This window comes from Phyllostomus hastatus, unplaced genomic scaffold (genome assembly GCF_019186645.2).
Source record: "Phyllostomus hastatus isolate PE091 unplaced genomic scaffold, TTU_PhHast_1.1 phas_scaffold_585, whole genome shotgun sequence".
Classification (NCBI taxonomy): domain Eukaryota; kingdom Metazoa; phylum Chordata; class Mammalia; order Chiroptera; family Phyllostomidae; genus Phyllostomus; species Phyllostomus hastatus.
In genome coordinates, this window is record NW_025334037.1 from 2,828,639 (window position 1) to 2,842,283 (window position 13,645).

Below are 13,645 nucleotides of genomic sequence, written 5' to 3' on the forward strand. Positions count from 1 at the left end.
CCAAATGCCGAAATATCACTGGTGGTGGGAGTATGCACAACTCCAGCCCCTCGGCCATGATGGTGGTAGTGGGCGGTGAGGGGAAGTGGGGTTGCCTAAAAGCTTGTACCCATAGCCCAGCTTATTCAATCAGTCAGTCAGAGAAACATTAGCTTAGGGGAGAGATCAGGAAACAGGACCTTCATATGGAAACTTCAAGCAAAGATTAATCATTTCCCTATTTCTCTCTCTATTAGGAAGAGAGAGAGCTGAGGCATCCTAAAGGACTCCCAAGGGCAACCATAGCCTCGGGAGGAAAGAAAGAGGTCACGAGGTCAACAGCTCTGACTCACACAGAATGCAACATGAGCAATGATCTCCAGGCAGACAGGCTGCCAAGCAGGTTGGGATCCTGTGGCTGGCATCTGTTGGGTTCTTCCAACTCAGTGGTCCAAGGTCATTTCCATATGACTCATGACAAGGCTGAACAAATTGACTAGACAAACATTGTTTTCTCTCTTGCACTTCTTAAATGTATGTGACTAGAGAGGGATGGAGGGCAGTGGCAGGCAATGGTGGGGTTCTGTGAAAGTTAGAAGCAGCCTAAAAAATGTCCAGAATCGTTCCCTTCTCCTGAGGGCCCTTGTGGGAGTATATCCCATCTCCATTCATGTGGCTTGAGAAATCCAAAAGGCATGTGGGCATTCCTTATTTCTTTGATCAAGGATTTGATGGCCTTGATTTGGTGGCTCAGCTATTTGGAGCATTGTCCCATATGCCAAAAAGTTGAGGGTTTGATACCCAGTTGGGGCACGTATGGGAGGCAACTGATCCACAATTCCTCTCTCACATCAATGTTTCTCTCTCTCCCTTCCTCTTGCTCTAAAATAAATAAACATATCCTCAGGTGAGGATTAAAAAGAAAAAAGACTTGATGGAGAGCCTTGAATCCAAACTATAGGGAAATTAAGGTACACTTGGTGAATTTTGGTAATGACTAGTATATTTCTAAGTCAGGACCACGAAACACCAAATGTCAGAGAAGCTGAGGACCTGAGAATGTAAAGTAACCTTGGAGCTACCTGGTCAACTTTTCTCATTTAAAATGAGGACACCAAGGTCTTGAGAGAAAAAATCCCTCTTCAAGCATACTGACCAGGGGTAGGAATGGGGACAAGCCATGGCTTAGCACCTCATTGTCAGCCCTCTTCCTTCAACAGTGGTATATTTTGGGGTTAAGAGTCCACTTTACATGGTAAACAAGACTCTGGTCGACCCATGGGAAGAAGGACTTAGTCCCATGTTTGTCTGTTTTTTCCCACCAGACCCCAATAAACCCATCCCACGGGAGCTCCCTACCTCTTGAGGTATGTTCCATGCCATGTACACATGGCTTTTAAATTCATCCATCCAGACTTCAGCCACCCTGAGGGCATTCCTGCGCACGTGGGCAGTGAGGTCCTCAGTGTAGGGCTTGTGGGCTCGCTCGATGTGGGCAATCCGAGAGCAGGGCAGGACCTCCACGCTCCCACCACACTGCCACACCTGCAGAAGACACACAGCCACTCATCAGTTTCCAGACCTACCTCTGTGCCTCTAAGCCAGGCTGCAGGTGACCCCTCAACATGAGCATGGATGAATCTAGCTCTCTTTGCCTTGTCTCTCCAGAACACTGTCTACAAAGGGAGACAGCTGTGCCTTATTTTCACTCCAATTCAAGGAGGTTGTTAGGTCATTAATTTGTGTCTTGTTTCTTGTTGCTATGGGTTTACCAGCAAATAATTATTATACCTTCTCTCTCCATCCCTTTCACCCTTCCAAAGAGACTAGACATTTTGTGACCAAAGATCTGGGTTCTCCTTGCCCCAAAGGAGAAATGAACAAAACCCTGATAATGATCCCTGTAGCAGCGCTGACAAGGAGGGACCAGCAGGGACTGCCAGCAGACATGTCATCTTTACGTGGACTATAGGGCCCTGGACAGGGATTGGTGACCACCACAGGGAGAGGGCAGACACGCTTCTCCTCCATCTTTCCAGGGCCCTGAATTCTGATAGAACCCAAGGGAGAGGGAGCTGCAAAGAGGGTAATATTAAACTTCTCCATGTCCTTGGTAAGTAGGAGCTTCAACTGGATGCAATTCAATTTTGAATTTTTTAAAAATGACCTTGCATTCTGAGCATCAAGGGACAGTGTTTGGGAGCTGCTGCCACAATCATTCCAGCCACCCTGAACTTTCAATGTTCCAGAGCACGCACATCCTCCTGTGCCTTGAGGCTTTTGTCCATCCTGTTTATGATTTTAGAATGCTCTCTCCCCTCCTTCTCCAGGTGAAAAAATATTGTCTCTCAAGACCTTGGCCAAATGGCCTCTCTGTTGTAAGGACTTTGCTCAATTCTTGGGGCACAGCCAGTTGCTTCCTCCTCTGCCCCTAGGAGCTCTCGATATCATGGCTTACCTGCCCACAGGTCAGCCTGCCTCCCTCCCTCTTGTTCCCAGAGGGCACAGCCCCTGTCATACCTCATTCATTTCTCATTTCTAGCACCAAAGACAAGGTCTGGTACCTATAGGGCCAGACCTATAGGTACTTTGTAAATATTTGTTGAATAAATAAAAGATTGATGCTTAATTGGCCAATCAATCAACACATGGCTGATACTTAGTAAACCTGGGATGAATCTAAAATGCCAGGTCAGAGCTGATGAATGAGGCTTCTGAGGGAAAGCAATCAAGGTCTCTTGGTGGATAACAGTGGACACTTGTCAAGAATTGTCAACTGGACAATTTGGTGGGCAATGTTTACACTTAGAAAATGTACTCATCAACAGCCACATGTCTTCATCCAAGATAAGGTCAGCTTTGGATCCAGCCTACTTTCCCCATGTTACCTAGGAAGAGAATTCCTTCTCTTGTATCAGTCTGTCTCACACCAGTTGGTCTCTACAGGCTGTTAGAGTTGGAAGACAATTTATTGATTTACCACTTTCTAAGCTTGTCTTAAACTTAGCATATTATTTAGGGACAGTAACAAGAAAATAAGTACCCCCACTGAGCATCTACTATGTTCCAGGCCCTGGACTGTGCTTATGGGGAGGCAGTAGAGCCTGGTGGTTATGAGCAATAAGGTTGAGATCAAATCCTGGCTGTTTCTTACTACCTATGTGACCTTGAATGAGTCACTTGATCTCATTGTGGTTCAGTTTCCTCATCTCAAATAGGGATCATAAAAGTACCTATCTCATGAAGTTGTTGAGAAGATTAAAGTTATTATATGCAAAGTGCTTACAAAAATGTCTGGCACGTGATAAACACTCCATCAATCTCAGCTATTACTATAGAAATTATACAGCAGACTCTTCAGAACACCCTGTGAGGCAGTTGCCGAGACTAACAGCTGTCCCTGGCCAGAGACCACAATTGGAAATGATGACAAAAGGATCTTTCTGACTCCCACCACAGCTAAAGGACGACCCCATGCTCCCCCAGGATGACCCCACTTTTAAAGTGTCCCCACACCCAGAGTGGTCCTGAGGACCAGGGATGCAAGCCACAGAAGGCTCCAGGCTGCGCACCTTCATTTCCATGACCTGTACATTCTGGGAATTGTGCTGATTTCTAGTTCACTTTGCTTAGATTTTCAATGAAAGTATGTTAATACTGTCAATGTTATTGACAACACAAAGAGTTGGGGTAATTATTCATTTTGCAACCAGAACCAGAGGCTATTACTTGACATATTTCAGCAACACAATACAGAACATGATTCATAACAGATCTCTTTTATTATGAAGCCTGTTTCTCAGAGTCAGTTCACCATTTCACTGTAGAGTGGGTGATTCTCCTAGTTGTAATAAGAGGGTGGTGGTGGCACCTCCCATCATGCCCTTAGACACGCAGGAAAAGGAGCTGTGTGCAAGCTCTTGAACCCTCCCCTTACCCCATCTTGCTGCTGCCACCCTGTGCAGACTAAGTCTTGTCTCATTTGGGCTCTGGAACAGCTTCCAAACAACTGATTTCCTCCTGCCTTTCTCCTCCAGTCTCTTCTCCCCACAGAGAGTGGAACCTTCTGAAGGTGTAGGTAGGACCACCTGCCTCCTGCACCGCGCCCTCCCCAGCACAGGCCCCGAGGCTCCTCAGGGCCGGGCCCCAGCACAAGGCTCCAGCCTCCTGCCTGCTTCCTCACATTCTCTGTGCTACAGCCATGCTGAAATGTTTTTACTTCCTCTGGAGTGCCAGGTTTTTGGCTTCCATCCCTCCTCATCCTCAGGGTGTCAGTTCAGCATCCCATCACTGCACCCCCTTCAACCAGGCCAGCCTGGTGTGCTCTGTGGTCCCTGCCCTGTCTTTCCTGATTGTAGCACCCCTGTACTTGTTGTTTAGTTACCTCCCTCCCTCTTTCAAAATGTTCCTAAGCTCTTCACCAGATCCTACTGTAGATGTGTGCTAAATGGTGCCTGGAGAGGGGACCTCTGGCTAGATGGGAGCAGCACGTTGAGTTCTAATGCACAGCTGTGGAGCCAGCAGGAACTGGAGCCCTGTTTCCCTACCACCACCTGCTGCTGTGTCCCCTTTGGCAGGTTACTTCTCTTATGCCTCAGTTTCTGCCAGTGAAGAGGGAGATGATGTGAGGATAGCTATTACCCTGTGCCTGCCTTGGTGTGAGCACTGTAGAGTGGCAGTCAAGGAGGTGTGGACAGGCCATCCGGGTCAGTTCTAACCCTGCTCTGTGCTGGCTGAGTGGTGACGTTAGGCTACCTAACCTCACGTCTGTGAAAGGCACATGACAGCAGTTCCCGCACTGGACGTGGGCTTGGGAAGCTCCTGCCACAGTGCTGGGAATGTTGTAAGCCCCCAGTCTGTGCCCACTGCTATTACTTTATCATAACCATTATAATTGCTACTATTTGGCTCCTCCTGTATATCTGCCTTCAGGGAGCAGAGGACTCACATGACTGCCACCCACAACAGATGGGCTGCCTTCCAGAGTCCCCTGTGCACCCTCTCTGAGGACCTCTGGAGATGGGGAGCACTTACTAACCTAGGGGTCATCTCCCCTCTCCTGTCTTCTGTGAAAAGGCTCACCTATGGAAAGGATGACAGGCTTTGGGTTCCTGGCAGCTTCTGGACGTTGGGCATTGCGTGTGCGTTCCTACCACTCCTGGACCCTGGCCAATGACACTGAAGTAAACAAGAGAAAGCCTGTGCTCTCCCATCCCCAGGTGAGGGGCAGCTCCTATTGACCGATGGCTGAGACAGAGAGACTCTCAGGAGTCTTATGGATGATCTCAGAGACCCTCTCATGGTTGGCAAAGGATAGGAAAGGAAATCACTGGCATTTGGACTCCATGGAGGGAGATGTCAGGAAACTTCCATGGGGGCTTGGGAAGGGCAGGGAAAGAGAAGTCAGAGAGGCAGCTGGGCCTGGGACACACACCACAGCTAATGTGATGTAGGGAGACCCAAAGTAGAGGGAGGCTATAGATGGCAAGGACTGTGCCAAAGAAGTGTGGTCACTGATGGAGGAGAAGACACAGGGAAGAATGAAGGGTTAGCACTGCAGATTCTAAGGGGACGGGGATGCCACGAGGAGAGAGGGCAGGGGAAGTGGGTACCAAAGGGGTGGCTGAGAACTGAAGACCAAGGATCAGTAACCAAGAAAGCAGGTGAGGTCACGAGGCATAGGAAGCAACTGCCAAAAGTCAGAACTTAATTTTTACATAAAGTGCTTGTGACCTAGGCTCGTTATAACAAGTGAGACACATGCTAGTCTTACAGGCTCAGAGGACCCCTGACAGCATGTCAGCCCAGGGCTGGACCTGTGGCTTCCAGATGGGCACTGGTCAGCATGTTTCTTGACCACACCAAGTTCTTTCCTGTCTCTGTATCTTTGCACCTGCTGTTCCGTTTTTCTGGAATAATCCCCCACTCCCACACCCACCCTATGTTACCCAGCTCAGATATTACCTCCTTTGACACCCCCAATCTAATCAGATCCCCTTTAAATACTTTAGTGCCCCATCCTCTTTATGAATAACACTTATTCACAATACTTTAACTTAGGTATTTATTCTTCCAATGTCATCTCCCCACCCATCACTAGACTATAAGCTCTAGGAAGACAGGGATCACATTGCATAGACCAGCACCTGGCATCTACTACCTATTCAATAACTGTTACCTGAATGAGTGATTTCAGCAATCCAGGAGCCCTGGACTTTAACTATAGACAGAGGTGGTTTTAAGTAGCTCAGCAAGATCCTCTAATAAAGGCAATAAACATAAAATGTTGCCAGATTTTACTGAACACAATGACTTCCTTCAAACCCAAGTGGTTTTTCAGCAAAGTTCTGACACTTAAGTGCCTACTGCAGGGGTGGAAAAGAGTTCCTTTGGCTGCAGCATTTAAATCAACATCACAGAACCCGGGAAGTCGTCAAATGGGCACGGGCGATAGCAGGCGGCTTCTTCCTGTGGAACCCTGGACTCTCTGGATCAGTGGTTTTCAACCCCTTTCACTTCCTGGCCTGCATAAACTAATTACTAAAATTCTGCGGCACACACAAAAATATAACTTTTGCCAATCTGACAAAAAATAAGTATAATTTGTATTCATTCATACTGTGCAGCTTGTGTTGTGTTGGCTCTTCTCATTGTTTTACTTGACAATCTAAGGAAGAAAAGGTCAATGCCTCTGAGTAAATAGCCGGGTATTGCATGTTTTAAAATTTTTTAAAGCACACTGGTTGAAAATCGCTGCCCTAGAGAAAGCCCCCAACCTTGCCAATGCCTGCTTTTGCCCACAGAGTAGCTGCTGGGTCCCAGACATGACCAAGAACCTGAACAGGAAAACAACAATTATGCAGTAACATCCCACTTACCACCAGCTTTTCCCAGAGAGCCCTGCTAGTGTGACTGTCTCTGAAAATGCTTGAAGCATCTACCTGGAAACTACGAGAAGGCATGCAGGTCTTGGGAACTGGTGGAGAGGGTTTAAATCCTGCCTCTATCTCAATTTAGCCTTTGAATTGGACCAATCTTTGGATGCCAGTTGCCTTTTTGTGGAGGATAATGATAGCCTGGGAGGTTTAAAAGAGATGCTGTATGAAAAGCTCCCATCAGCAGAGACAGGTGCATAGTGTGTTCTTAGAGAAGGTCAGGTTCCTTTCTCTTCCCAGGACTGGGAGCAGCTGGTACAAGGTCAGGGTCACAAGACAGAGTTTAGGTTTGTCTCTTACATAAATAAGCATTTCCTTTCTAAACCTCAGTGTTTCTCAGCTGCCAAACAGAGGAGCTGGACTCAGTAAGGCCTTAGATCCCTTCTACTTCTTTCATTGCATGATTCTGGGTTTTCTTGCCAGCACCTCAAATGATGCCCGGTATTTGAGACACAGTGGGCAGAGCTGTAACCTGGGAGCTGTGAAATAGGGAGACACTGGAGGCGAGGCAACGGGACACACACTGTGACCATTTCTCCTACTCAGAGACTTGTGATCACTTTGTAGCCTATGGAGGGAACAGCAAATAACACTCCTGTGCTAAATCCATTCCCTTGTTAATGTCCTTCTGAAGCACTGTGTTGAGAAGGATTCTGAGGCTTTCTCTGGGCTCAGTGGAATAGCATGCCATAATTTATTACTAATGTTTATGTGGGTAAGTGATTGGTGGTGGTAGTACCCCAGCATTCTACTTTATAGCCACGGTCCCCAGCTTAAGACCACAAATCTTTTCCAGCTTTTATCTCCTTCTGACTTTTAATGAGCTCTTTGCTCTTGGCAAAATGTTCCCACTGTTCCCTTAGCCCAGGAAGCCTTTCCTGCTCCCCATCCATCCAAAGCCAGGCTGGCCCTGTTCCTCCAAACTCCTGAAACACATAATTTGTACCACTCATGTGGTCCATATTTCTTGGCTCGTGTTGTTAATTATCTTTTTACGTGTAGCTGTTTTGCCTAACTTGGCTGTGAAATGCCGAGACAAGAGGAGAAAGCCAAACCAGAAATGCTGGGAGGAGAAAGACAAGGAGGATGGAGGCTGAAGCCAAGGCCTGAGAAAAGCTGGCAGGAGACCAGAGTCATTCACAGAGTGGCTGTAGGGTCAGACACACAGGCAGACAAAGACACCGAGCAGGGCACCACAGGCCCCTCATCCATCTCACCCTCATCCTGGCCCAGCAGGGGAATAAGAAGGAAAGAGCAGTCCAATCTGGGCAAGGCTAAGTCAAAGGCCAGGCACCATCAGCAAGCCAGGGTCAAGGGTGGGCAGTAGAGGAGGAGCTGGGAGGGAGACGATATAAAACATGGAGTAAACCTCCTTTTAAAATGCTCCCATACTTGCAACCTTTAGTCTTCAGAGAAGATCACACTCCTTCACATCATCTGCAGGATCTCTGAGATCTGGGCCCTCCTATTCACTGCAGCTTCACTTCACCTCTGCTGTCCAGCCTCACCAACTTCGACAGTTCTGAGGGTGGACCATGTTCTTGGCTGCCCACCTCCACCCTCCCCATGCCATGTCCTTTACTGGAATCTCTTCCCCCACCTCCATTTAGTTGCCTGGCTAATTCCTACCTACTTTCCCTGCTGCCCTAAATTTGGTTAAACGCCTCTGCTGTGCATTCCCACAGCACCTGTACTCCCACTTGCACAGCACTTACAACTGTTCTGTGTGTGCATAAAGTGCATATGTACAGTTTAAAGATACATAATACACATGACAACTGTTTCCTTACCACCTGCTTAAGAAAGAGTAAGTTGGCGAGAACTTAGAAATCTCTGCATGCTCCTCCTCACCCCCAGAGGTAACCCATTATCCTGGATTTTGTTAACAATTCCCTTGCCATCAACCTAAACTACCTATTTAGTTTTACTTTTTGTTGTTTCTGAATGCTACACAAATGGAAACATATTGTCTGCATTCTGCAACTTGCTTCTCGCTTCATTTATTTTCATCGCCATTGTGTTCCATTGTATAAACACACAGCAGCTTATTTAGGCACTGCCCTGCTGGTTGGCAGTCCAGTTGTTTCCAGTACTGTGAATAGTGCTCCTTGAAACAATCTCACATGAGTCTTCTGGTTCCCGAGAGTGGGAGCCTCTCAGTGTCCTTGCATTGCAGTGGAATGTTTGAGGCACAGGCCACACACACAGTCCACTCACCTAGGAAAGTGAAGCTCTTCCAAAGTCAGTTCCCGAGTCCCTCTCCCCCCAGCACAGATGAGCATGTATGTTGCTTCATAATCTCACCAACGTTTGGCATTTCCAACGTTTTAATTTTTGCCAATCCAATGGATATGAAATTCATTCTCATTGTAGTTTAATTTGCAATTCCCTGACTGCTAGTGAGATGGAGTTTTTCTTTCTGTTGCTTATGGGCCTGCAATACCAGACATGGAGAAGGCCCATGGCCACCTTGCTCTCGTTAAGGAACCTCCAGGGCCTAAACAGGGTCGGCCCATGACAGATGCTTCCTGCATGAATGAAAGGCAAAGAGCTGGGCTTCTCTTCTGAGTTGTCCCCACTGTACTTTACTTGGTGCTCTCTTGGGTTTCCAAGGGTAGATAGTTTGTTATTTTTAAGCATAAAGAAACATTTTTAAAGTCTGACAATGCTTATTCTTCCTCCAGACCTCACTGAAAAACACTCCCAGGGGACACAGTTTCCCAAGCCCTCCTCTTACAACAGACACTGCCAAAGAGTCTTCTGGGCAGAACTGCTGCTTGAGGAAAAATGATGCTTTTTCTTGGAAGGTGTCCCTGAAGGGGTCTGATTTTGGATGGGCCCAAGAAAGCACTTGAAGCAGTTTCCCGGTTTGAAAGGGATTCTTCATAACTATCAGAAGGCAGCAGCAGGAGTCATCTGGCAGAATTCCAAGGAGAGATCAGCTGGGGTGGAAAGTCTGGAAGCTTTTCATAAAAAAAAAAGTTAAAAGGCTGCTTTGCAGGGACTGGAGATTTGTTGAAATAGCTGCTTACCTACAGTAAAGCCAGGGGCAGCAATGGCACCAAGCCCAGCACACTAGCCCGTCATGTAGAGGGGACCCCACTTTCCCTTGGACCCTGACACTCTGACGATAAAGATTGGGGTTGTGGGAGTTCGTTTCCTCATGGGAGATTTCATGAGGATTTCTTGGCAAATGCAGTCATTGCAATGAGAAGACATCCTTTAATGGTTCCAACCTAGGAGAGTTTATTCATGATTATTTCAAATCTCCCATCAGCCAACAGGCCTTATTAATATTGTCCAGACTCAGGCTAAGTTGGACTCAAGACAAAAATGAGGAGAAGGAAGAAGTCAGGCCTGGAGATACCGGGGTTAGGGAAGCAGAGACAGGATCAGGTGGTCTCCGAGGGTGTGGCAGACTCCTGCTGCTTACTAATACCTGCCTGCTCCTCTGCATCTTCCAGACACTGCTGCAGTCCGGAGGGACCTGTGAGCAGCTCAGACCAATGGAATGAGAGAGGAGATGATGGCAAAGGTGGTAGGTACCCAGTGCAGGAAGTCTGTAAGTGCAGTCACCACTTGGAGAAGAGCTGTCCAGGAGAACCTCCCACCCTTCAGGGGGCTATAATGTGAAACCTCTGGGGTTTGGGACTTGCTATTGTGATCATTTCCTTGATGAATACAATCTGCTGGTATGTAGAGAGCCAAGGTGGCCAGGAAGGCTTGATCCCTGTAGCACTGATAACTAGGGGTTCCAGTCTACTGGGTGGGACTTTGTAGCAGAAGGTTGCAGGCCTGAAGAGAGATCATCTAGAAAGCGACAGCTCCTCAAATCCAGGTGATGAATCCATTCAGAGCAGGACCTCATTAGGCTGAAGATTAAGCTTCCTATCAAAGAGGAGATTTAGTCCCAAGGGATGAGAGAGGAAGCTGCTAGGAGCAGGCAGGGTGTTAGGACACTAGCAAAGCAGGCTGCAGATTGGAGTCTTGTTCAAGCTGAGAACCAGAGCAGAGGTCAGGAAACTCAGAAAGAAGTCAGCCAGCACGGTGGAAGAGGACAAGGCCAGGGCTTAGAGATCAGGCCTAGCTCAGGGTTCATCAGACAACCACAGACAGCAGCCCTGTGACAGCTCTACCAGTCCCAGAATGAGCGGGGGAGGCTGGGGAGGCTGGCTAGTCCCAGTCCACGTGTGTCTACAGAACCAAAACTACAGAAACCACGCTCAGGGGCAAAAGTATTGGCCAAGTTCCAACTCAGGTCCCATTCAGGTCTCAGTCAGGACACGTGTGCTGTCTACTCAAATCACGTCTTCGATTTGAACTAAGATCTCTGCCCCATTGCCATCACTGGTGCTGCCAGAGAATGACAATGAGCTTGACTGTCACAGGGACTCGGGGAGCAATTTTCTGAAGTCCAAGTAAAACCCTTCCCATCCTGAGTCTGAGAGTCATTTTTGTCAGATGACTTGGCCCATCCGTCTCCTTGGGAGTGTTCCGAGCCCTCTCTGGTGGGTTAAGTCCCTCTGAATTGCCATGAGTGCCTTCTCTTTGTGGGTGTATTCAGAAAAGCTCGATCTACGCAGCTGCTATTCAGAGCCGATCTTCTGGACTCTGTTTAATTTCTACTTTTCTATATGAAGATGAACCACTTACTCATTTAAAGTGTTTCCTTTTTTATGTCTTCAATCAGTGGCTGTTTCTTTACTCTCTCAGGAGTTTAATCTAATCAGAAACAAATCCTACACATACACATGGCTCATTACACATCCCAGTCAAATTCAAATGGACTGTCCATATCAGATGTCCCCTCAAAAGGGTGACACTAGCCCATGAAAAGTCAGGAGGGTCCTTTTTGAAACGCAGGGCCATTAAGAATTACTGGAGAAAAGAATATACTCTGTCACCCAGAAGAGAGGGGGCCATCTAACAGGTGGGTGACTCAGGAGTCATTGAGACAGCACAGGTGGGGCACTTGGGCAGTTTGGCAGACCCTGGCACAGACATTAGAGGAAGCCGTGTGTCTGACCCAAGCATTACCCCACTTTCAGCTCCAGGGGACCCTCGAGGTCATCATTCAGATGATAAAAATGAATCTGAGATTCTGACCATTCTCTCACTCTGAAGTAATATTTGTTTTAAGGAGCTTTCGTCTTCCTCCCTTGGAATTCAGATTAAGAAACCTGAGGTGCTGGGTCTTCACTTAAAGGGATTGGTCCATTTCATACACATCAAAATGAATTGTCAGGATCATCTCTGAAAGCCACCTACAGAAAATTCACAATAAAAATGGGATTTATGAAAGAGACCAGCCTTGCAGTACAGTAGAACTGTGGGGGACCTAACAGATCACCTCCCACCTCATTTCTTAGTGAGCAAACTGAGGTTCAAGGTCATATCATAATTCAGAAGCAGAGTAGAAAATGTGTCCAAGACCTCTGCTCCTTGGAACACAGAAGGTCATTGTGCTCAGAACACAGACTCTGGGGTTAAACAGTCTTGGTATCAAAGTCTACATTTCCCATTCGCTGGGTTGGTGATATCGGGAAATCCATTTCACCTTCTGACATCCAGTTAGTTACCTTGTCTGTGAAATGGAGACAAAAAATGACACTGTAAAAATAGTTGTTTTGAGAATTCAGTGGGGTAATGCAGAGGGTTTATTTCAACACGCGGCACAAGTTTAAAGCCCATTAATATTAGGTCTAATTATTTTCACTGTAAGATTCCGCTGATGGTAAGATTCAGGCATGAAGACATACTACATTCCTCTGAGCTTGAGATTTGTACATCCACTGCCTACATGTCACCCTCGCTTGCATGTCTCTCAGGCACCATAAGCTTATCTTGTCCACAACCAAGTTCTTTACTTTCTTCCCTGCCTCCCCATCTGTCCTTTGGTCTCCTCCTCATCCACCTAATAGCTCAAGCCTACATAAATAATTATATAATTCATCTATAATTACATCATCTTCCTCCTCCTACACATCCAAGTACATCAGCAAATGTAGTCAGTTCTACTTCCTAAATATAGCTTAAATTTAATCACATCCCTCGATCTGCATGGTCAATACCCTAGCCCACGCTGCCATCACAGTTGTGTGGACAGCTCTCTCAACAGCCTCCTAACAAGTCTCTTCACTTCAACCCTTGTTGACCTCCAACCCCTCCTCTAAAATTATAAATCAGACCATGTCCTCTCTCCGCTTTAATTCAATTCAACAACTATTGAGCACTTACCACGTGCCAGGTACCGTTGTAAGAGATGGGAATTTTGTCACAGAACAAAACGTACAAAATCCCTGACTTTCTGGAACTCACATTCTGTGTTTTCCATTACAGCACTTGCTATGGACTCAGTTGTGCCCCCTACAATTCATATGTCGAAGGCCTAACACCCATGTGATTGTATTGGAGACAGAAGCTTTAATAAGGTCATTAAGGTTAAAGGAGGTCAGAAGGATGAAACCCTGATCAGACAGAACTGGCATTTTTATAAGAAAAGGAAGAGACACCAGAGCTCTCTGTCTGCCACTTAAGGACACAGCAAAAAGGTGGAAGAGAGCTCTTACCCAATCCTAACCACACTGGCTTCGTGACTCAGACTTCTAGCCTTGAGAGCTATGAGAAAATAAATTCCTATTGTTTAAGCTGCCTGGTCGATGGCATGTTGTTATGGCAGTCTGAGTTAACTAATACAGCACTTACTGCAATTTGTAACTACACATCTATTT

The 13,645-nt window shown here is 46.8% G+C and overlaps 1 protein-coding gene across 2 annotated transcripts in view; it reads right to left on the reverse strand.

Annotated features, from left to right (window-relative positions):
* GALNT18 (polypeptide N-acetylgalactosaminyltransferase 18) overlaps positions 1–13,645 on the reverse strand; it is a 322,614-nt gene that overhangs the window by 54,491 nt on the left and 254,478 nt on the right. For both annotated transcript variants that reach the window (XM_045825818.1, XM_045825817.1), the window contains exon 7: positions 1,339–1,524. In XM_045825818.1, the coding sequence (XP_045681774.1) occupies positions 1,339–1,524 (186 nt within the window). The remainder of the gene's footprint in view (positions 1–1,338; positions 1,525–13,645) is intronic.